Source organism: Apostichopus japonicus, chromosome 16 (genome assembly GCF_037975245.1).
Source record: "Apostichopus japonicus isolate 1M-3 chromosome 16, ASM3797524v1, whole genome shotgun sequence".
NCBI lineage: Eukaryota > Metazoa > Echinodermata > Holothuroidea > Aspidochirotida > Stichopodidae > Apostichopus > Apostichopus japonicus.
The window spans coordinates 7,869,709-7,896,028 of record NC_092576.1 but is presented as its reverse complement, the minus strand read 5'-3'; the positions used below and the strand labels follow the sequence as shown (position 1 = coordinate 7,896,028).

General features: G+C 37.0%; 1 protein-coding gene across 1 annotated transcript in view; it reads right to left on the bottom strand.

Moving 5' to 3' along the window:
- LOC139983577 (uncharacterized) overlaps nucleotides 1-26,320 on the bottom strand; it is a 111,384-nt gene that overhangs the window by 23,723 nt on the left and 61,341 nt on the right. The window contains exons 3-7 of the mRNA XM_071997222.1: nucleotides 7,580-7,888; nucleotides 6,558-6,887; nucleotides 5,552-5,884; nucleotides 4,762-4,786; nucleotides 2,823-2,866 (exon numbers count right to left, since the gene is read on the bottom strand). Of these exons, the coding sequence (XP_071853323.1) occupies nucleotides 2,823-2,866; nucleotides 4,762-4,786; nucleotides 5,552-5,884; nucleotides 6,558-6,887; nucleotides 7,580-7,888 (1,041 nt within the window). The remainder of the gene's footprint in view (nucleotides 1-2,822; nucleotides 2,867-4,761; nucleotides 4,787-5,551; nucleotides 5,885-6,557; nucleotides 6,888-7,579; nucleotides 7,889-26,320) is intronic.

The window sequence follows — 26,320 nt, the reverse complement described above, 5'->3', positions numbered from 1 at the left end:
GGACCCGCATTCTAACACCCAAAGCGTCCTAAAAACCCGCATTGTAATTGTCAAGTATACATAAAAAAAAAATTGCATCAAATTTTGACTTAGCAACCATCATTTCTTTAGCATTTACCATAATAGAGTATAAAACCTACTTTACAGCATCATTTGAACCTCAAATTAGCCTATATTTCTTTTCATTGGGGAGAGCAGCGAACATTTTCATGCCACGGGAAAGAACGAATTATCACCTACTATTCATTTGATTGATGTTACACAAAAAAAAAAATGCATATATCTCAGAAAATTTTGAGTGACAAAAGCCTTTCTAAGTGCAACCATTTTACATGTAGGCATCACCAGGATTCCAAAAAATTTCAAAAGGGGAGTAGGACACCCCTTCCCCTTATACCCCTCCCCCAGGACGGCAATTCGCGGCATGGACCAGCATTTGCCTTCTCAAAACTTGGGAGCTATGTATGGGGCATCCCACATGGTACCCATATCTTGGCCCATATGCATCCCATATGTTACCCATGTGGGCTTGCTACCTGGATATAGAATCATTTTATTGGAGACATTGCACATGTGTTCAAAGTTTCAGACTTTACCCCTGTTGGCCTCTTAATGACTTCCTGAATACAATACTAAATGCTATAATACTTAATGTGAAGTTTCATCACATTCTTTGCTTGATGTATATACTCGTTGAACATACTTGTGGCTCTTTTCAAAATATTGTTAATACTGTATATCTTTCAGGATATATGTATATATATATTTTAGTTCCAACTGCAAGCAGGAACTCGCGAAGAAGCCATCATTGGCTTTATATTAAAATCACATGCAAGCTGACCAAAGTCAGTCTCTTAGATTCATATTTAACATCCATGATTATGAACTGGGCGAAATACATTAATCTTGGAGTGACTCGAACCGGGGACCTTTTGATTGAAAGGCACCGGCATTAACCACTGGGCTAACACTCCACAAATGAAAACAGCATGTGAATACAGCATGTGAAGACAGCAAATGAATACAGCACTCCACAAATGAATACAGCAAAAACATGTCATCATTTGACAGCTACTTAAGATTCTAGTTTGCAATTTTATATATGATATAAGGATTTGGCAGTCACTTTCATGGTAATCTAATCAAATTTAGATTGCATTAACTGTGCTGAAGACAAGAATCTTGTTGCATAGAGTCAACCAGCTAGGTGTTTGACATAGTCAACAGCAACCTGTTATAAAAAGTTTCCATTATATCATTTTAGTCACTCTTGGCGAAGTCTGCTTTACATATACCACAAGAACATCTCGAGTCCCACAACACAAGCTTCATACCAGTTCCACAGAAAAAGTACAGTGACATACACCGGAGTCATTTGCTGACAAATCACTATTAAGGACTTGAAATTGATGAGCCGTATCCTGAAACTGACAGAACCTGACAGAAAGAAAAAACAATTTAAGATATACTTTCATGCAAATAGAGCATGATCTGTGTGTTACTTCCATAGCTAAGCACCATGGGAGGGTTGCAAAAGCTAATGCTACAGTACAGTATGTTACGTAATACATGTAAATATTCAATGGGTGCAAACAACAAAATTTCACTTCAATACATCACCATGCATACATGTCAACATCTTAAGAAGTCAATTGACTAAGGAGGAACGAAACATTGCACAGAAATTCTGAAAGATACAGCAAATTCAAACTGAGAGAAAATGATGATAAGCTAAATATAAATAATATGAATAAAAAATCACAAATTTGCGGCATTCATATAAAACAGTTCATCGTACACTTTCGTAAAACACATATATGCAAAATATAACTAAAGAATTTTACTGACTCCCAGCTTTTCTTCAAAGTGATGAAGCCCCAGATAAGAAAAACTGGAGAAAAAAGAATGCAAAAAAAAAAAAAAAAAACAAGAGAAGAAGCACAACGGTATGAGTCCACATTATAGAGATGATCTAATGATCTAACACTACTCACTGGACAACTTGTACTTCACAACTACAGCCTTAAATATATACAAAAAGTTGATTGAATTATGTAATGGGAGATTGCATGACTTACTGTATGGGGCAAACTAAGTTACCATCCTTGATGGCAACATCCACTTACAGAGAGGCCAATTTATCTTTACTCTACTTATGAACGTTCACTTACCGATGCATTGTACTTAATGAAATCATCATTTTAGTATACATGCAATTTTGCTGTATGTATCTTTGCCATGACCATTCCAAGGCAGCTTTTCATGGCTTTTCCAGTGCTCGTGGTATTTGGGCATACCTATCATACATGCGTACCTATAGAGATACGTTTTTATTCATGTTAAGGAAAAAGGGAAATATCAGACATTTTGTTGTATCTGGATCATTTGCAGATTGTGTTACATCCTTGAAATTAATATAACATATTCTATCATCAAGCTTCAAGTACAAGTGCACCAGAATAAGTTTTTCTGTTAATGGCTTAGCCTTTTTCTTGCATGCTGATTCATCTCTAGTTGTAGTGGGAAATTGATGATGGAAAAATAGTGGTGGACAGACGCAACTTCAAAAGTGTCTACCGCCGTCAATGCTGTATGTCTTATTTCATTCTACACTGCACAAGCTTCATTATACTGTGTGAGTATCCTGATGAGGTCCATACATACAGAATGTGGAAATGGTTTTGATAATGTAATGGAAATGAGGTCAGTGAATGGTCTTAACTGAAGATACTGGTGCAATACAATACCTTGGATCTTCTATACTTGTTATCTAGTTTAATACAAGTTATAAATCTTCACATTTAATTAATGTTTTCACTCACCATTCATTAAGAGAAGTATTAATGTGTTCAGACCTGGTGACCACCCTTACCTAACACGAATATATTCGATAAGTATTCGATAAGTATTCAAAGATTTCCTTAGTATTCAGAAAATCTACCATATAACACACAGTACAAAATAAGTATTCGAATACTAATACGAATAACTATAAGCCTTCGTCAGAGCCGAATTATGTAAATGAGTTAAGTATTCGAATACCTGTTAGGTATTCGAATAGGTATTCGAATAGCTCTTCAAATAGCTATTCGAATAGGTATTCGAGTAGCTTTTGGAATAGCTATTTGAATACTTAGCTCATTTACATATAAGTATTCGCTCATTTAAATAATTCGGCTCTGACGAATACTTATAGTTATTCGAATACTTATTCGCTAGTATTCGAATACTTGTATGCTAATTAGTTATGTTATGAAGGCTTAACAGGTTTCTGAATACTAACTTGAATACTTATTGAATACTTGTATGCTAATTAGTTCCAAGTAAGGAGAGTTAGGAATTTGGCCAGCTTGTTGTCCTAGCTTCTTGATTAAATCTGCTATTAAATGTTGAATAACATTCACAAGGAATAAATATCTATTTGAAATGGAGTATTAAGCACAGAATACTAAAACAGTAGGTCTTATGAATATGATCGATGAAATTTTGGAAACGCTTCAGCTATTAAATCCTCCGCGGTATATTTCAAATATTTTTGCGCTGTTCAAAGTGTGTTAGCCACTAAAAAAAATGTTTGTTCTTGATCAGAGAACTCTGGGTTTGGTTGGAAGACCAAACACAGAGCAGATACATCAAAACTGGAAAACTCAACCGGATTGGATCAAAAGAAATTATAATTATGAATAACAAACAATATTCAGCTGATCTGGGCCCAGTCAAAGAATTAAATAAAATAACTTACAGTCGTGAGGTCACACCCAAATGTTAAAGTAAATACACTTAATTTAAAAGTCTGTTCTGGTGAGTTGGCCTGCTGGTGACATCAAGTATTCTACGACATCATATCTTCCACGACATCAGATATTCCAAAACATCAGAAATAGTTAAACACAATAAATGGTATTATGAATGTCCGATCCCAACAAAGTATTATCCTTCAATTTATAAGCAATGGTGTCGCAGGGTATCCTTCAGTAAACTAATGTCAATATCCTCTGTAGTAAAATAATGTCCTTTATAAGAAATGGTGTCCCGGAATATACTTTATTGTAAAATAATATCCTTTATAATAAAATAGTGTCCCAGACTGTCAGTTGAATATCACAACTTCCATAAAATGATAAGGACTACAGTAACTTGAACTATGTAAATTAAGGTTTAAAACAAACTATCCAGCCATTAAAACTATCTTTCTCTTCTTTTGCAACTGCCTTGCTCAGATACTTATAGCCAACTGCCTAACTCCTTATACCCCTCACAAAACTCCCTTTGTTACTAAAATATACACACACAGACCCCATTTCCTGTGAGAGCTAATTTCCAGGAAGAACAAGATAGTTGCCTAGCAACCTAGAAGAGGTAGAAGTGTAGAGGTTTTAATCCACAAGACAACATACAAATATACTGTACAAATGTATAGCCCCTCTGTTCAGTGCACAATGCACCTAAACAAGTAAAACTATGGTACAAAACAAAACTTTATGTAAGAGCTGACCATCTTACAAATGGAAATAAGTATTCGAATAGGCATTCAATGAAATAGGTGTTCGAATACTTATTGGAATAGCTATATTTAGCATTCTCTAAGCATTCGAAGGAAAGAAGTATTCGAATACCTATTGGAATAGTTATTTTAAGTATTCAATTAGTTATTCTAAAGTCTGAATGCTTAAATTTTTGAAATACCAACTATATAGCTATTCGAATACTTAGCGAATACTAAGCGAATACTTAATAGTTATTCGTGTTGGGTAAGGGCACTGCGAAGTACAATCACTTTCTGGATCTGTCAAAGAGGAAAGTTCAATAATACTGAATGTGACGTCAGAGTATAGTTCCTGGTGCAACTCCAATATACCATATATTAATGGAGTTAAGTTAAGAACATCACATGAATGTAGAGAACCACTACTGTTTAATATTGCTAATAAGCCTTGCAGACTTTGACCTTTGTCAACCTCAGTTCACCTTTGACACCTGTAGAAAACTATACGGATCTTGTACTTAATATGAAGGAGCCTCTACCAAGTATGAACTTTATCCAAGCTTTAATTTTTTACCTAAAATGACATTCAACCTATGCCAATATCAATATTGTTCTTGTACTCACCAAGAGAGATCTACATATGACGCCTCACTTTGTAAGTTATTGTTTACAAAGTTTTCAGAATTTGACCTACCATGACACCAAGTGACCTTTGACCTCCACTAAATTTGATTGAGTTCTTGAACTTACTAAAAGAGATCTGCATACGAAGTATGGAGTTCATACAGGCTTCACTTTTTCTGTTATCACTTTTGCAAAGTTTCCAGACTGACCTGTTTGCATCAAATGAACTTATCCTCCACGGATCACTACACATTCCTTGAAATCAATAAGGTGAATCTACATACCAAATATAAAACTCATCCACCAGATAATTTGAGGTACCATGTTTACAAGCCAAGTCATGCCACAAATGCAAAATGTTATGCTTTTATAATTTCAGTGGTATACATTTGTGATCAAAACCAGTTAAAGGCATATAAGTATTTACTCAACAGAACTAACATTCTGGCAAAAACAGTTCCACTGTAGTGACGTCTAGGGACGTATTAGTTGTGCGATCGAAGACTCTACATTCCAGAGTAATTCGTTCCATGGACAGACTGAGGACTCGAAAGTGTGAGCTGCATTTGATGTTGAAGGTTCCATCCTTATTGTGACTTCTAGACGATGTAGTCTCCTGTGATATCTCATCTGATGAAAGAGGGGGGATGATAGACAATTCTAAAGAGACATTTTCTGAAACTCTCTGACTGGCGCAACTAACTTCACCTTCTCTGTTTACATCAAGGATAATATGTTTCTGGTTGTACAATCCATTTACTACAGGTTGGAGATCTGAAAAAAAAAATCAAATATAAAAAATAGAATGAATGAAAATTATGAAGGTTTTGGGTGAAACAGGTTCCTTCTACCATTGCATTTTCACGCATATTCATAACCAAAATTTTGTTGCAGTCTCAGGCTGCAAAATGTATGCAAAGATTTTAATTGAGAACTAACACATTATCTAACGAATGGAAACATAAAAGTAGGGGCTCTAAGTCGATATAAGGCATTTCTCAATGGAGGCATAAAAGGTAAATTATATTATTGTGATACCAAGAGAACAGGAAAATAGGTAACAGAAAGTGGAAACAGGTGCTGCAAAGGATGAGAGCAGAGACACTAATCGTTTACGGCCATGCAGATTCCAAGAGCTTCCTTTTAAATGGCAAGATGTGAAAACCAATCGTAAACAAGACAGTATATATGTACCAGTATTGTACTAACATGTGCTGAGGTTTGTAAAGATACACCATCATGAATCTTCTTTAGGTCTGACACTTTATGAACAACACAATAAAGTCTACATTGACCTCTGTTGACCTCCACCAATTCTGACATGTTGCAATAAGGGTGCAGCCACCTACCAAATATTAAGTCATCCATTAAGTGACATCTTGGCTTGCAAGCACTGTGGCTCACAATGTACAGGTAGGCACAGCATATTTATCATTCAAATGCTTACCTTGGTTTAGCAAGTAAACTTCAGTTTCTGATGTGAAATTGTCCGCTTTGTGTCCAGTGGCCCTGCACATGAAAACCACATTTCCCATGGCTCCACTGAGAACTCTAAAATTAGAGTTAAGAGATACATCATATGTTCCATCACTGTTATTAGTCAGAGTAGGTGTACCATCTAGAGTTATCTCATCTGGTGAGGCCACCCATTCCAGATCAACTTTGGGCCTAACTCCGGCCATTGAGCAGGTGATGGAACCGCTTCGGCTTCCATGTATGACAACTTGTTGCTGATTGGTTAATCCATTTACCACAGGATGCCATGGATCAGGTGGAACTGGTAGTAAGAAATACCAGAAATAAGACAAAATTTTTTTGCAATCTTGGTTCAGAAGGGAGCAGCCTGACTACTTCTTACATGTCAGGATTTTTACAACACCTACAGTATATATTATGGTCTTTTCCATGAAAGGTGGACATGAGACTTGAATAATTAAACTAACCATGTCTTAAATGAAAATGTGTTTCTTTTCCCTTTCAAATCATTAAATAATAATAAAGTTAAATGATCAATATCATCTTTTTTTTCCAATTTCTGCAAGTTTTGCACAAAAATGGATACCGCCCTCAAGTACTAAGTAGAAGCCTAAATATTCATCTAAACCATAACACAATGTTTGTTTACAATTCAATCATCATATCAGCAACAGAGCACCCTTGACAACAACATTTTCCTTGACAAATTTGCAGATTGTAATTATGTTATTTAAGACCATCAAGCTTGTTAACTTACAAAGTGTTGTACAGGATTTGAGCAACTGACCTAATGGGCTACATGTTAGTAGTCCAGTCATTTTTCGAAAGTTGTACATACTAAATACAGTCTGGAATGATAACAGAGTTTTTAAATGATCTGTTACATATCAAAAGTACATATCTGCCCAATGTTATCTTGCAAAAGCTACATATATGCAGCAATACCACTGGCATCACAACATTAATCCACACAATAGGGCTGCCAATACTTACCATAGACTTTCACTGGGACTTCAAAGTACTCATTTGCACCACCAGAAGGAACGAATAAAACTGTGTAATTAAATTCGTTTGTCAATTTTACTTCATTGATGATCAAAGAACCATTTGGATGCATGTCATAGTCTCCACTCTCATACCCTTCTCCATACATATGTGAACCCTCCATGTAAATGAATGGGGGAGTATTCCTTACAACGCCAGTACCATTAATCCAGCCAATAATGTCAAAGTCTTCAAAGTGACAAGACACTATACCTTGCTGTGCTACTTCCAAATAAATATTTTCCTGACAAGAGCCACCTGCAAGAGAAATTAAAACAAGAAACCATTAAATATAATACTATAAGTTAAAAACTACTACTACTAGGTCTGGAAAATACAAACTTAATAGAACTAATGTAACTTTAGTCTGTAATCCTATAGGATTCATAAAAAGTGGTGCCACGTTTCTGCATCTAAAGGTCTCATCTCATCAGTTGGAGGAATTGGTGATATCATCTACAGTACTTTTTTTAATCTAGCAAATGTTGGGGCCTAGGAAACCTGGGGCAAAGGTTAGCTAAGCTAGGTGACATCATACCCCACTTATCTTCCACTCTGGCAGCTGACTGTCAAAGTTAAGTATGTAATAACAAGATCAATTCCCTAGCTACAGACTGTATCCCAATGCAATTAAACTGCATTTTATCAATGATGGAGCTTTAACCATAAGATAACCAAATCAACGTCCCACTGTACACAGATAAATATTGTACAAACTACGGGGTGAAAGGTCAAAGAGTCACCTACCTGCATCAGTACAGGTAGAATAAAGGAGTAAAATGACAACCAAATAGCATCTAAGGATATGCATCTTTTGTCCAACTATGTTCTGTTTAAATTGTAAAGAATAGTTTTAGCATGAATGCAAAAGACATTTAAGATAATTTTCATATAACACAGTGCAGTGCAAAGCATCATGTTCATTGCATAAGCATATCTGATTTTAATTTTTTTCCATATCCCCCATCCCCCTCCCCCAAAGAAAACTCCATGTACTGCACATCATGGAGAAGAGTTTTGGTGATAATTATTATAACATAACCATGTGAGAGTTGTGAGGTTTTCTTACCTTAATTATGAGTATAAATTTCTTACAATGTAGAATTTTAAGTATAACCAAAATTTAAGGATTTTCACAGTTTGATAGTCCAGACCAGTATAGTCAGTTTGAAGTACACTGTACTGCTGTGTGCTTTAAATAATTACAAGTCTTTGTCATTAATTTGAACAACTCATGCATTTGAAATAAAAAAGATAATATTTTTTAATTTGTTCATTTTTTTTTCTTTGAAAAATAATGACAGTTTTTTTCTTGTACAAAAATGGACGGACTCAACTCCCACAAATAGGTGTTGCTAAAATAATTGGAAAGTACATTATGAGAATGAAGATCAATTGAAATAAATTTTGCTCATTCAATGAATATAAGAATTATATATAAAATAAGAGGTGTCTCTTTGTCTTTATTGGTACTTTGTACTTTGAATATATTCTTATACTCCCTTACTCAAATTCCATATATGGCCAAATGATAGCAATTTGTATCTGGCCCATAATTGTGCCATGGACTTTATATCTGACCATAACAAGAATTGGGCAGATAGAACTTCATATAAGATAAAGGCCATATCTGCCTCAGATAAAACTTTATATGGGTCACTTTTTATCTGGACCAGATATGGTCCATATATGACAAATCCAAATCTGGCCCATATATGGCAAATCCATATCTGGCTCATATATAGCAGATCCATATGTGGCTAATATATGGCAATCCATATCTGGCTCATATATATGGAAAATCCATATCTAAAATCCATATTTGGCTCATATATGGCAAATCCATATCTGGCCCATATATGGCACATCCATATCTGGCCCATTAACTAGAAATCCATATCTGGTGTATACATGGCAAATCCATATCTGGCCCGTTACTTATCTGGCTCATATATGCCACATCCATATATTGCCCTTGGCAATTCCATTACTCTCCCATATTATGATACAGTAAATCCAGATTGAACTAGTTAAAACAAATGGCTACATCTGTGCCAGAGTATATACCTTACCAAAACATTTGCAAATTGATATTTAAGTATGTATATTCAAATTTTGGGCCCAGGTAAATCATATTACATCGCACGGCACCACTAGTACACTTAAAATTAATACTTGAAGGTTGAGTTCTTCATTCTTCTGTGGTCCTGTTGATACTATATTGCATTGTGCTTTTCTTTTATTTAATATATTTGCTTTAATAAATAAGTTCAAGGAGGGCGATGTTCCATTCAGTATCGAAGTTCAGTCCCAAAATATGTTTCCATCTGTTCCCAAAAATGTCTTCCTTACTTCTGACTGTTCAGTTCACTATAGAATCCTTTGCCAATGTCCTGACATCAATCTGGTTATTTTTTGAAGAAACTCCATCACCTTTTCTTAATATACCAATCCTCTCTAAACTTCCTTCTGCTCTCTAACCCTACCATGTGTACACTTCCTTCCCTATCTCACTCCCAGAGTAACAATACACATCCTTTGTTCACAAGCAGGCTCCACACTTAATTACCCTCTGAGTCATCCTTTCTCTAGAGCTACTCGTGGTTGGAAGCTGGTCACTTCGCCCAACAACCATTTCGCCCAACTGCCATTTCGCCCAACTTTACCATTTCGCCCAACCAGCCTGGTCATTTCGCCAAACAAGCTTGGTCATTTCGCCCAATCTTGATTAAATAATATACTTAAATAAGGAAACGTTCAGGAATTGTTAACGTTACGGGATACGAACCGAATATTAAGGGAAGTTGAAGTCGTGGTTACATACAGTTAATTAAATATAAAACTTCCATTGTATGCGTAACCGCCTATAGGAGTGTAATCTTCCCATTATACCCGAAATAACTGCTCAAACTCCGATCGATATCGAACGGACATCACTTTATTTGCCAACCACAAAGTAATATAACCCACAATAAATCAAATTGAACTAGTGAAATAGAAAAAGTAATATTATTCTGACTGAATATGAGTAAAACAAGAGCCCAATGGCACTGTGGTTCCTTGTGTAGGGGTATATGACAATACACATAATATTACCATAGAAAGATTGAGCTCAAATAGTCCAAGTAATTGTGGTCCTACATGTACCCATAAGTAACCAACACTATAGCCAGCACTTTTATGATCACAAATTGTGATCGGAGTTTTGATCAGAAGGCACCTTTGAGATCTGAATATGGCGTCGAAAATGTAAGAAATATAAGGTCACCTACAAGCGGGTCAACAGATATGATGACATTGGTGACCTCAGATCACATGACCATTAAGTTTTAAAATGCATGTTCCACCACCCCATTCACAACTTGTCCCAAAATATCAATCGTGTCAGACCTTGGCACTGGGAGTTAATTATAAATGTCTAAACATTAACTTTTTGAACTTTGAAGTATGTACAGCCATCCTAACTCTGACCGAAAACTTTGACCCCATTATAACTTCACACACAAAGGTCAACCCAACCCTGGGGGTCAACCCATTGACATATATGATCAGAAGGTACCTTTGAAAATAGCATCGAAACTGTAAAAATCCCAGAAACACTTAAAGGTCACCAGAGGTCAAATTGAGGTCAAAAGTCACCCAGATGCGAGTCGACAATTGGATTACATTGAAGCAACTCTCAACCCTAACGGACAATTTGTTCTCAAGTTATCGCAAAAATACTTGTTTTTTTAACATTAATTGACCTTTGGTGACCTTGGATCACATTAATGTTAAGTTTCGAAATGTTTCCCTAACCAGTTCACAACTTGTCCCAAAATATCAACCGTGTCACACTTAAGCACTGGGAGTTATTGCAGTTTTAATATTTTGTGTTTTTGGCCCCTGACCTTCGGTGACCTTCACAGGCACCAAAAAAATTGGGCACACCTCACTATGGCGGATCTATATACCAAGTTTGAGTTAAGTCCAACTTCCCCTTGTTGAGTTACAGTGTACCCAAGCTAGTGTCACAGACGCACACACAGACACACAGACACACGCATGTTTGTATTACATTCAGACCGAGGACCCCATTGTATTTTCCATCTATATCCAGTTATATCTGGCTTTATATGGCCAAATACTTTATCTGCATATCTGGATTAACTCTACATCCAGTTATAACTGGCTTTATATGGCCAGATAAAGGCTTGGTAGGGCCAGATTACAACCAGATATAAAGCCAGATCTGGAATTTTGGTAGGGGCTTATATAATATACATGAATATTAATGAGGTCAGAGGGTCAAACATCAAATTGCAATGACTTGTCAAGCACATGTCAGATATATCTTCAAACTTGGTATGGTTAGATTGGTAGGTAGCCTAAACTTGCTGATGTGAATTTCACCTCATTCATATTGATGAGGTGGGCTTAGCATAATTTATGTAACATAAGTTTGTATGCACCATTTACTTGACAAGGGAGCTATTGATTAATACTGTACTATACATAGTGGTTTGGTGGCCTAGAGATGAACACTATTAAGTTTAATGCCTACATCATGTGTATTAATGAGGTCAAAGGGTAAAATATTTATACTGCAATAACTTGGCAATCAAAAGGTGGAATTTCTCAAAAAAAACTTGATATGGTGATATTGGTAGGAAGCCTAGCTACACATGCTGATGTGTGATGCAATTAATGTCATGCACATTTATGAGGGGCATGGCCTGGCCATTAATTCTCTTGTAACTGTGGTGTCCGTCCAATGGTTATAAGTGTGAAATTGAACAAAGTTTTTGAATTGTTAAACTAATTATGTAATTTAAAGACAGTTTTGTGTTTTTTTGGTATAAAGCAAATGTCCTTAACACATTGCATTAAAATCAAATTCTTTCTCTTCTTAGTAATTTTTTAAGTGAACTACTAATTGATATTTTACCATAAATGTCTGTCCAATCACATCTATGTCGATTGTAACAAGCTAAAATTAAATTCAGAATTTTTAAATAATATCTTTTATACTAGTTATAGTCTGCAACATTGGTGCATTCCATAACTGAAGAATTATGGGACTAGGCCTTTCCTTGTATCTCCTGGGGAATAAAAAGAGGGAAGGGTGAGATTCGATTGGATTGTGACTTTGTGTGATTCTGCAATTTAGAGTAGTAAATTTTCCAAAATTTACACCATATTTTATCTTCTACATGATTCCATTTTCACTTCACTGAGATGTCAAAGAATAAAAGACATGTGTATTACATAACTTGAAACAAACTTAATTTTGTTCATTCTGTGGGAGCTTTTGGACCATCTGATTGTGAAATCTGTCAATCTGTATGGCCTTGTTGCCCTTCTTTAAGATGCAAGCTGGCCTTGGTGCCTTACCTTGTGGCCTTGGTGCCCTTTAAAATTTTGCCCCATTCAAGTGGCCTTGAACTACAAATTGTGAAATTTGAGGCCTGCTTGCAGTGCACACTTAGTCAATGGGAGGGGGGGGGGGGGTTAACTCTGACTGTGCTTTTCTTTCTATCTGGGTTGCTAAGCAACCACAGGGAAAAGGATGACTCAGACAGTCCCAGGATAAGAGTGACAAAGGAGATGTGTATTGTTACTCTGGAGTGAGATAGGAAATGGGAGTGTACATACATGGTAGGAGTAGAGAGCAGAAGGAAGTTTAGTAGAAAGGATTGGTATATTATGAAAAGGTGATGGAGTTTCTTCCAAAAATAACCTAAATTGATGTCAGGACATTGGCAAAGGATTCGAGCAGTTGGAAGGAGGAGAGCTTTGGAATGGATGGAAACAAGGAAGATAGTTTGTGACTGTACTTGGATACTGAATGGAACATATATGGCCCTCCTAGAATTTACTTGTAACGCAATAGTATCAATTTCTACAGGACCACAGAACAAGGGCGTAGGAACGGGGGGGGGGGGGCAGTGAAAAATATGGAGGGGCGGAAGTATCATTCCGCCCCCCCACTTTGCAAGTCAGAAAACCCCATTTTCATTTTCCGAATGAGAACAAAATCCCATTTGGAGCACCAATGATTGCAACTAAGGCCTGGTGCAAATGCAAAATTATATACAAAATTGAGTGGGTGGGTTGAAGTGTACTATATTGCACCAACTTGCATCTGAGGCCACCTGTAAATGCAAAAACATTCCAAAGGGGAGGGGGACACCCCCTTCCCTTCCCTTAGACCCCTCCCCAAGGCCGGCATCAGTCTTCAGCCCCCCCCCCCCCCCCACTCAAAAGTACCTTCCTACGCCACTGCCACAGAAGAATAAAGAACTTAACTTCAAGTATTATTTTAAGCATACCTGTACTATGTGATGCCAGTTTATTTTAGTAAGAAATATGATTTACCAGCTGGGCCCAAGATTTGAATGTACACATGTAGGCTATATCAGATAAGATACAAACTTATCGATCTAAAATCTTCCAACAAATATCTTGAGTAGCCTAATCTGTACAGTATGTAAGTTACCTGCGCTTTTCACTGGAAGAAAAAATTTCGAGAGATACTTTTGTTCACTGCCTAGTCTTTTAAAAGTGAAGGCAAGCTAGGCCTACAGGGTCTCACTCTAACTTAGCCTAAAGTGTACTGACCCAAGTGCAAAGAGGTCTAGGCCTATGTATAATTTCACTATAAAAGTGTGGCTTTAATTAGGTGTGCCCTCAGAAGTTACCTTACACCATAATTACTGGCATTTGGTGGAAGTAGTCACTAGAAACGGCCATTAATTTGGGAAGGTCTTGCTTTGAGTATGACCTACAGTGTAGGCATACACTTACAGTACTTAGGTCTAGACTTAGGTCTAGTCCTGAAGTGAAGGTACTTTACTATACAAATACTAGCCTATATTATACAACACCTAATTATATTCCGGCCATTTGATTGGTCAATTGCTCGTCGATTGCATGCAAAATCTGCTCCATTCCACTCTATGAAAAAGAACCATGTGTTATACTTCTTTGATAGCACTTTTTCAATGGTAAGAGAGCAGAGAAACCTACGGCAGCGTAGAAGGGACATTGCATTGATGAGTTACCAACTTGACAAAACGACAATTATCTGCAAATTGACGAGTTGACGAGATGGTAACGTGACAAAATTCAGAAAATTGACGTTTTGACGAGATAACGGATCTCTTCAATGCAGCAATTTTCTGCAAATTGACGAGTTGCACACTTACTACCATCTCGACAAGTTGACAAAATTCAGAAAATTGTCATTTTGACGAGATATCGGATCTCGTCAATGCAGCAAATTTTCTGCAAATTGACGAGTTGCACACTTACTACCATCTCGACAAAACGACAAAATTCAGAAAATTGACGTTTTGACGAGTTAACGGATCTCGTCAATGCAGCAATTTTCTGCAAATTGACGAGTTGCACACTTACTACGTATACTATCTCGACAAGATGACAAAATTCAGAAAATTGATGCATTGACGAGATCCGTTATCTCGTCAAAATGACAATTTTCTGAATTTTGTCGAGATGGTAGTAAGTGTGCAACTCGTCAATTTGCAGAAAATTGATGCATTGACGAGATCCGATATCTCGTCAAAACGTCAATTTTCTGAATTTTGTCACGTTACCATCTCGTCAACTCGTCAATTTGCAGATAATTGTCGTTTTGTCAAGTTGGTAACTCATAAATGCAATGTCCTTTCTACGCTTCCGTAGAAACCTGTCTGTTTAAAACAATCTGTTGCATGAGTGCATTTCCACTACGACGTTGTCACAGAATGTTAGCACCAATCAAAATAGATCTCAGAAAAGATTTAGGGTTTCGGCCAATCACTACGACGTTGTCACAGAATGTTAGCACCAATCAAAATAGATCTCAGAGAAGATTTAGGGTTTCAGCCAATCGCAGGCAATTCCTGGATAAACAACATGTCAGCGCCCTTTCAGTGGTGTACATGGAATTACGTTAGTAATAGCCAAGGCCTATACTTACAGTCACTTTATCAACCAAACAAGTGAAGCCTTCAGTTCCTATTTTTGATATGAACGCAATGCATGTGTGCCCGGTGACTGTGTTGAGGACTACCAAGTAAAAGTGGTCGGATTTGCACAGAATAATGTTATTGCTTACTTGACAAGTCGTCCATATGACTTCAAGTTACACACAGAGTGAGACTGGAGTAGGCTAGGCCCTAATAATTAAATAGGCAAAGGCCTAGCACTTAAGTTTATGTTAACGTTTACAGCTCATATAGCATCTGCACCTAATTATCTGAAAACGAAATTCATGATGAGGGACGTGTTGAAGATTCGTGTGGATCTTCCAGGCAGGTTGGTCTAGGCTTTATAATGTTGGCCGTGGCTATTCTTACAACTAGTCGTAACAATTATTTATTAACTATTCTTACGACATTGGCGAATTCATGCGCTATAAAGTAAATAAAGCAACTTCGCATAGTAGCGGTAACCCTTACCCCTAACCCAACCCCTAACCGGGAAATATTGTTACTCCTAGTCGTAAAAATAGTACTCCTAGTTGTAAAAATAGCTGCGTTAAAGCAACTGCGCATGCGTTAAAGGGAATTATTGTTACCACTAGTCGTAAGAATAGCCACTTTGTATAATGTTTCTTCTCCAGTCCTAATTTTGTTCAAACAAGAGGATATTTATTATTCCTATTTCCCCATTATATTTCAGAAATAGGCCTATGGTAGATTTGAATTGTGATTGGCCTTTAATAACATTGTCGGCAAAAAAACATTTTTACAGGTTGCACAAGATTATTGTTTCCCTGATGAAGTCTTCTCAAAATCTGTGGGCTGTGTGGGATGCAATGTATTCTCCATATAGTGAAGATTTACTCCACATCCATGACTGATTCATCACATTCATCCCCCTGCTGATGGTTCTCCAAAGTTTCATTCCCTATGTGTGGCAATTGTAGTGAGGGACGATTTGACATTCAACTCCAAAATTGGACTTCAGTTTTTAAATTCCAGGTGCTAGAAACATAGACCAAATTGATTTCTTTCTTTTTGGAACTTGTTAGGCCATTATATAATCTGTTCTGGTGATGCAGAATTAATTCAGCAGGTGGTTCAATTCCATCAACAGATATCATATATACAGCCAAACAGTTTCCAAAAAGAAGGTCAAGTATTTGGCACCATCATGAGACTTGTAACAAAAGGAATTACAGGAGTTTTCAGTGGCAAAGCTCTCGTTGAATTTCCTCACATTGTCTACATAGGAATTTTCTCTGTGATAATCTCGCTTTCTATTGCCCATCACTCTACACAGCAAATGTGAATGGTAGGGGTAATTTTAATGTAATCATGTCTTCACTATAGACCATCCACTGGTGTTCCAATGAAAGACTCTAAATGAGTTGTTAGCTCGGCAGCTAACTTCAGTTTAAACAACAACAAAAACTGTTAAAAGGAAACATGTTTGGATGGTGCCATCTCATACTTTGGAACTACTGGAACAGATAACTAATATATATATTTATATATAGAGAAGAACAGCTCTCAGCAAACTGGTTAGCCATGTGTATGGAAATATCTGTAGTAAGTAGACCTGCAGTTTCCCACCGGGATGCTCTGTAGGCCCATATGTTTAAACAAAAGAAATTTTATTACACACATAGGCATACATTTCTCATCAGAAACTACGAAGTTGTGCAAATTGTTGAACTATGCAAATATTACAGCATGTTGTCATGGCTGAGCTAACAATGAATGTTTTTGAGCACCTCTCGTCAAGCCAATGTGTTCATAAGCACCATTAGATGACTGCATGGAAATAAACCCATATTTTCACTTGTAATCCATTTGTGCTTAACTTTGCAACTCACCACCCCAGATAAAGTTATCATGAACAATATTCATCTTGTATAATGTTCTCCAAATTTCTCCCACTTAGTATTTGCTATTCTGTGTTCCCCAGTTTTCCATTAAGGACATGCATTAGTCACTGATTCACATATTATCTGTCTAATTTTTGTCCATTTTAGGGCACTGTACCACCCCAGAAGTGTTTAATACTGAAACTGGTAAATGGAAAGTGGTGGACACAGCATACATAAGCCTATGGAGGAACATTACCTCAAAAAGTGCAGGTACTTTATGAATAATTGGATTCATATCCACATACTGTATAGTTAATGTTGTGCATAGTGAGTGTGTCTGTAAAACTAGAAGGTGAGGTTGATCTCATATAGAATGGTATATCAAGGCAGCGTCCAGTAAAAAGGAGACTTCAACTGCAATAGCAATTATCTCTTGATAATATATTACAAAATGACAATATGTGAGGAAGTGAGTGGGGTGGGAATTGGGGACAGCATAATGAACACATAAATTGGTATCACTGTTCCTGTGGCTATGTAAAAGTCTCTTGGAATTTCTTTATATTCTTGCAAGGAAAAAGTTAATGAGTAAAATGTTTATGCAATACAGAGGCCCGGTAAAGAAAGTAGATATGCATTGAGAGTGTTTCAAGTAAATCACTAATTCCAGGTGGGGTTCCTCTTAAAGGTATGCTATAATGGCCCCAAATATGCTAGATATTCAAATATGGTCACCTTTGGTCAAAATTATTAAACTTTTTTTTATTACAAACTTTGAGGAAATTTCCTAACTGGGACATTTAGTCATCTTGTGTGTTCCTTAACAATTTCTTAGATCAGTTTGTATAGTAAAGACCTGCAGGAAAGTACTTTTTGAAAACTTCTAGCAGTTATAGCATGCTATAATTTGGGACCTATACTGACTACCTTTAAAGCCAAAAGTTTGACTAATCTCTATGCCAAAATACCCCCAAAAGTATGGACAAGTATTGTTATTCTATAGTGGCTGACACTGGGAACCACCACCTGTCAGTCAGAACTTTGTAGAACTTTAGGGTGGAGGTTGAGGGGGTGGGGGTATCTGACTAAAACTGAGAGGTGTTGCCAATTAGAAGCATAAACACAGTTTGTCTTCTGGGAAACAATATTCTTGATAGGGTTACAAGCAAATCATTTAAAACAAAGAAGAAATGGAAAAATAGAGGCTTAACTTTAAACATGAAGGTAACCTATGGGTTTTCTCTCCTGACCAATGCAGTAAGTACAAGGCACCTCTCAGTATGTGAAATGATTGTGTTTATCTCATTGTTTTAATTTGTTATTTTTTAATTGACAACTAGCCATCCATCATAGCATCATCATAGCATACTGTATGAGTAAGAGCATAAACTTCTAGAAATAATTAAAAATTCATTGAATTCAATGCTTCATACTCATGGTTTCGTGGGCAATGACTTTGTGTTAAACCCTGTAATACCCAGGACACCTTGAAGCAGGAGTCATGGCAAAGCAAAAACATGAGAAATGATCTGCAGAAAGTTATGAACAGTTGTTGATTTTTTTTTTAACTTCCTGAAATCTACGAAATATATTGTATTTGCTTCCTAACTATTTGTTTATTTACTACATTTTATTCATGAAGGCACCAATTCAATGCAAAGTGTGTTACTTGAAATGCCTCGACGATGGAAACAGTTGCTGACAACATCTGAAGTACGGTGGTTTGGAGCACTCAGTGTTTCTGTGGTCCAAGCATGTTGCAGCATTTGTTGAATGAAATAGTGAACCATGGTTACTTGCACACATCCATTAAGAAAAGCGGAGGGGTGAGGTGGGGAGGGTGGGCAGGTCGAGAGTTTCAGGTACACCAATCCATGGGCAACTTAATGTATAAATGCCTTTTATTATTATTATTATTATTCATCGTCATTCTTATTGTTGTTATTATCATTGTTGTTGTTTTTACTATTATTACTTTTATTATGATTATCGTCATTGTCATCCTCATCATTCTTATTGCTATTATTATTTTTGTTGTTGTTACTATGATTACTATTGTTATCTTTATCATCATCATTCTTATTATTATTGTTGTTGTTACTATTATTGTCGTCATTATCATCATTATTTCTATTATTAAGTCTTCGGAGAGGGTGGAGTGGTAAAGGTAACTGGGATTGTAATGACTTTTACAGTACATTTCAATCAAGTTTATTTCAAGCTCCTTATCACATCTTTTCTCTTACCCTATACATTCATATTTTGTGTACCTCGTGTATTTTTACATTTATACTATATTTTTGGTTTGAAATAAAAAGAATAAAATAGAAAAGTCTGAGTCATTGTATTTCAGTTGCTGTAGTTCTCTGGGGCATTATATCCAGAAAGAGACCTCTTTTGATTCCTTGCCAAAGACTGAAGAAATCAATGCGATGGTGATTGTGTGGGATGGTGCGTGTGCGTGCGTGCGTGCGTGCGTGTGTGTGTGTGTGTGTATGAGACAATTTCTTGTAAACACGATATCTCAACAATTGAAGCATGTTTGTAACTCATACTCTTCATATGGGTAACCCATATTAGGAAAAAGACTACTATTGTTTTTGGTGGAGGTCAAAGGTCATTTGAGGTCACCAGAGGTCAAACTAAAAAACCTCTTAAACTGCTTGTAAACACAATATCTTGTAGGAAGGGGTAACTTGGAAGGATTTCATACTTAGTATGTAGATGGCCCATATTGTGTAGGAGATCCCTATTATATTGGACGCGGGTCAACAGTTATGTGAGGTCAGCAGATCTGAGGTGAAAGTCTGAAAATCTTGTGAGAAATTACTCTAAAAGTGAAATTGCGTTAATGTACAAACAAAGCACGTAGATTGCCTTTGGTGAGAACAAAATCGCTGTGGAATTTCATGCGTGTCAAATTTCCTTTGAGGTCAAGAGAAGTAGTTTTCAGAAAACCCAATCTACGGTACCCAACATCGACCATACTGTCATCACATACATGTTTCTGCATTACGATCATGATGCACAAGCCTATATCATTTCGTCGTCCGGAGCAGGCATCCGTACAAAACTGTCGCAACGAAACCGGTTTACGAGCTGCATTTCGCGTAAGTTGCTGAGTTCCTGTAGGTTCTCTCTGGCCAGTATCTTTGTAGTAAGCAATAAGATTTTGATATGTACTTGGTATGTCGATGATCCATATCAATTAAATAACCCTATTGTTTTGGTGAAGGTCAATACAGCCCAAACTGTGAATAACCTACAAACATGGTATATCCAAATCTCTAGTTGAAATCAAAGCCCTAACAAATTTCTCCTATGGGCCCGGCAAGGAATCACTAAATCTTTGACTTTCTGGTTTCTTATTTGTTCATTACTAGGCTGCTCATTGCCCTTTTGTAAATGATGTTCTTATCCTTTAAGAAAAGTGAATAATAAAGAAAAATACCACAGCAGCACGGCTAATAAATGAGCAGTGATGTAAGATCGATGTTTGAATAGCTAACCACCGGACCAAAGTTCAGCAGGCTGATTCGAAATATACCAATAACAGATGAGAACAATTTGCGGAAGGAAGGAGTGCTTCTAAATAAACCTTCACATGATCAGCTATACACAATAATGCAAATGTTTTGTAGCATATATAGTCCAATACACCTGTTTTATCAAAGGTATTCCGTAAGAGTGGGGGGGTCTTTAAAGGGGGTGGGGTCCGATCTTCTAATTTTATGGCTTAGTGGGTCACTAGTTCCCAAACATATTCGAGACGGATGCTCATACCATTTCTGGTTTAGAAGGTTAAAGGTTAAAGTGCTAAACTGGCCATATTTTCAAACTGAGGCTAAAAATCGAAAGAAACTTGCAGAACTAATAGTTTCTATGGAAAACTTCCCCACCTTCCAAACGAGTGTGATAACGTCACAGAATCACAGGAGAATGGCATGTCCAAAATATTAAAGTCTTAAGAAAGTCAAAATCTTGGTTGGAACTAAAATTTATATGTGCGGCATTCAGTGGAAAGGATTTCGACTTCGAAAAGAATTTTCGAAACAATTATGGCGTTAACCCACACCCTATAGGTTTACCATTAGGATTAGCCTGATTAATTATGGTGTCTAAATGAAGAAGTCTATAGGAAGCTGAACCTCCAAATGCATATTATGGCAGACCGATGCTTTCACGTGATATCCATGTATAAGCTCATTGGAAGTTGCTCTCCATGTGAGGGCGCTTCATAAGAATACTTTCTAAGGCAAACCCCACAGCACTGGAAAGATCTGTGAACTTGAAACTTATAATTACCTTGAAAGCTAATTGGAAAGGTACGTTTTGTAAATTAAATCCCGATTTTCCCGTCTTTTAACTCCAAGCGGATGTGACGTATTCGTGTACGTCAATAAGTCGGAAATGCAATGGCATAATAATTTGTGGCGTATATATACAGCATGACATTCAGTGCTGCCAAGTCACCCGCTTTGGGCGGGTGTCACCCGCATTTTCGGGTCGTCTCCCGCTCACCCGCCCACCTGTCCGAATCTCCCGCATTTTCCAAAAAACTCCCTCATTTTTGAAGAATCTCCCGCATTGTAGGCCCACAGAGTTTTTCCTGTGAAAGTGTATCATTGCTAGCGTGAAATTCATTTCATCACACCAAAATGCGAATTACTCAGAACCGCCAGGATCGGAAATTACTCAAAGCCGATCGTGCTAAATATGCCCGGCTGAAAGCAACGTTACCTATACGATTCGTGAAAAATAATACCGTTACGACACACGTGAACGCTACAGCGTCCGCAAAATTTCAGAGATTTTTTTTATTTCAAGGTATTTTTTCCTCTGGAATGAAAAAAAATAGACACAATACAAATATGGAGACAGTATAGATTCAGCTTAGATGACCCGGGGAGTGATGTTTCCGGCCATCTGAGGGGCCGTAAGATCCCAAAATTTACTTGTACGCTTCGCGCCAACCCATGGTGGCGCTCCGCTTAGATGGTGTACGTAACCAACAGCACCAGACAATTTTCACCCGCCTAAAAAACATCTGACCTCGGCATCTCTGGACATTTTCTCTCACTTCTTAAGTTTCACATCTTTTCTTATACTTGAATAAAAGGCGGCATGTTAAAAAGACATACAAAAATTTAAAAAATATAATAAAAAAATTACCAGAGGTCGGAGGCAATCGATATGACATTGCAAAACTGAGCTTTGTCTTTATTATTTAAATATAGAATTTCAAGCCAGTCGGGCAAAGTTTACATTGGCGCAAAATACCGCTCCACAATATAACGTCATAAAAATCGATAAAAATACTGTTTGTGATAGAATTGGACTCACTGGGTCCATTGATGCAATGATCAGGACGATCAAATGCATTATTGTAGGGATTGAGAGGAGAATGAAAGGGTAGATAATTATGATATCATTCCGAGTCTATACAGCTAGGGGAGGCCAGTGGCGTAGCCAGAGGGAGCCAGGTTTTTTTCTTCTTCAAATTTGCTTTGTGCTACAGTCTTGCCCCCCCCCCCCCCAAATGAGATCCAGTGATGTATTCAAAATTATACTTTTTTTTAACATTTCTTCGAGTTCTGATCACAAGTATTCATACCTCAGGGCTCATGTTCATACTTCATGTAAGGTCAGAACTTGGTAATCACATACATTTTGGGCCTTCATCATACCCACATACGGAGACCGTTGATCAATATCGTCCTACAGAATAAGCGCCAATAATTTGGCCAGTTGTATAACCGTTACAAACTAACGCTAGCAACCCATGTTTATTTTCAGCGACCAATGATGCCACTTGTGGAGAATATTCACTGCACGTAGCCTATAGGTCCTATAGGCCTATTGAAACTTGTTTCTGTGGGAATCTGGGCATGTTGTGAATTAGAGTAGCAAATTTATTCACTGTATCCTTTTCATTGTGCGGAATTATGCAGAAACCACGACGACTGTCTCCGCAATAGAGGTAAATTAAGTGAAAGTGTGTCATGTTCCACTGAACCGTTAGATGTAGGCTATATTTGTGCAGACGAGGTGCCCGTTAATACATATATTTCTTGGTAATTCCTACCATCAACCCCTCTTAAGAAAAATCTTGCCCCCTAACAATTGAATGTTGGCTACGCCACAGTGGGAGGCCACGTTTACTTAGAACTTATGTTGTTGGTACAAGAACACAGATGGGACTCACTATTGTTTAGTCTTGCCCGATTTAAAATGTCCCGTGATTAATATGGCATACAAATGTGTCCAAGGAACAAATAAATATTAGTAGAGGGCGCTCTTGTTAGCTTACATTTAGAGCTAATTTATGTTCTACTTACATTCAGAGCCATGTATCTCTTTGTTTGCATTAATGTAATATACATAACCTGTCATTTTTCAAAGCTATAAGCCTTAAAGTGTTGAGATTCTTCATCTTATCAGACCAACCTATGAGAGGTTATTGATCCCCCCCCCCACTCCCCTTGGCAGTATTATACTGCATGATGTTGAAGCGAAGAAGAGTTTTGCCTGACCATTGCCTTTTCCAAACTTAAATGATCGGGCTGTTGTTAGCATTATAGGAGTGCTGTTGTAGGTGCAACTTTCCGCGTTTTCCCTACGAAAACACTTAGGTATGGGAGAGGGGGCAAAGTGGAAATGTCATAAATAAATCAGCCTCCCTAAAGAGTCATGTTTTTTGTGGTAACATTAAACATGGACCCTCACACTTGCAAAGTCATTCACATCCAGTGTGAGTGTATGACAGATAGGTGGGGGGGGTGGCAGGGGAGACACTCCCAAAATGTTCTGCTCAGTGTCCCCAGGGGAGACGCACCCAAAATGTTCTGCTCAGTATGTGCTGTAGACATGCTGACGGAGTTAGTGTGAAGGCTGGTTGCATGTGAGATAGTTGTCACAACATCAAATGATGTAGCATCACAGGCATTTGGGTTCATCTAATAATTTTAAATTATTTTATGCTAGAGAGCACCTTGACAAGATTTCAGTCCCTTCCGTAATAATAAAAATGTCAAGAATGTGGATTTTTATCAATCTGTCAATAATAGTTAATGAAATAAACAACCAAATACCATTATCAATTGAGACTAAGTTGAGTTTATTGAAATCACCAAGTACAGTCCTCTTGTTGCAATGTCACCAGATTAAAGTATTGCCTTTATTCACCACAAATATGCTTTGATATCACTTGAATAACAAAACAAATCACTGCTTTTTTCCAGCAACTAGATCGTAAGTAGAAATAAGCAAGCACAAAGCACACATACTAATTAACATATGAAACACAACCAGCTATGGTATTTCCAAGATACATTTGGCATAACAAGGTACTGTCAACCAGAATGAAAACATTTCATGGTTCCTGCTGCTGCTCATTGATTAACAGGGAACACTCCAAGTATGTAATGATGAAGCAAGATCAATAATTGCCTTACAAAGCCACACCTCCTCATAAATACACACGTTATCCATTTTAACACATATCGCCATGTGTAAGCTACCTATCAATAACACACTCACCTTTGATGAAACTGTGACTTATGGTTGTCTACTGTAGGTTTAACCCTGTGACCTCATTAATATTCATGATATGAGCACCAAAATCAATATTTTTATCAACTAATTATGGACCACCCACCCACCAAATATAGCATTGATCAATCATAGCCCTTGTTGAGTTATCGTGCATAAAAACTTAAGTGTCACACACACACACACAGACACGCAGACCTGACTACAAAGCTTTCAGCAAGAAACCAAAACTACAAAATGCCATACCTGTACACAAAATGCACATAAATTTAAGTTTGCTGTTGTGTTTGATCCAGGCACAATGCAACATGATATTTCTTGTTAATTAAACAAAGAGGTAATTGCATACTTCCTTGACAGCAAGGAAATGTTAATTGACTGTCAAGACTGACTGAAACCACAGAATGTTTAATATACAATGGGTGGGTTCATTTGCTGAAATGTTCAGAAAATAACATTATATGAACCCTGCTAAAGGATAACTATTTCATGCCACAACAAATACCTTTTCACAGTGAAAAGAACCTCTTTAGACTAAATAGATCTGTCAATAAATGAACAGAACATATGTCACCTGTGATTTGCAAAGGGCATATTTCTATAGCGTTTTAATGGTAAGATTTGTTATTTATTTTAACATTGTTTACTAATTATTAGTCACTAATATAAAATTCTTCTTGATTAACTGTATGATTAGGTGGCAGAAATATGATAATTATGATAGTAACATGAGCAAATTCTGTATACCTACAAACCTTTTCTGCCACACCCCTTTTTTTTTATCATCATTGAACAACCATTCCAATTGTTATTCTGCTTGCATACAGGGCTTTCTCAACTGACTTGAATTGTGATCAATAATAACATTGAGTTGCTTTTTATAGTTATTGGGATCATTTGCTTGATCCTATTAAGTTTTACAGTACCTAAAGGAGTAAACATCTAAGAATGTCTGCAATGGTAAAATAATAACTGTATCCAAGGACAGTATTTAACTTATCACAATATGAGGTTCAACTGCATTATACCATACTGCAGCTTTAAACAACTACATACACATAAACCTGCAAGCCCAAGAAATATGCCTCCTCCCAACCCATTGCCTTCTCAGGTATGCACAGTATGCCTTCATTATTAGCAATCATGGCTGGTGAATATAAATTGATAAAACTAAATAATAATTTTCAGTTGGAATGTCCAGCCAAATCAGTCTCCATGTGATTACTGTCATGTCTTTCTGCTACTACTGCACTCATGAACCTTTCTCTATGAGGCTTCTTATGCCCTTCAGCATGTCTCTTGACATAAATAGAATGAAA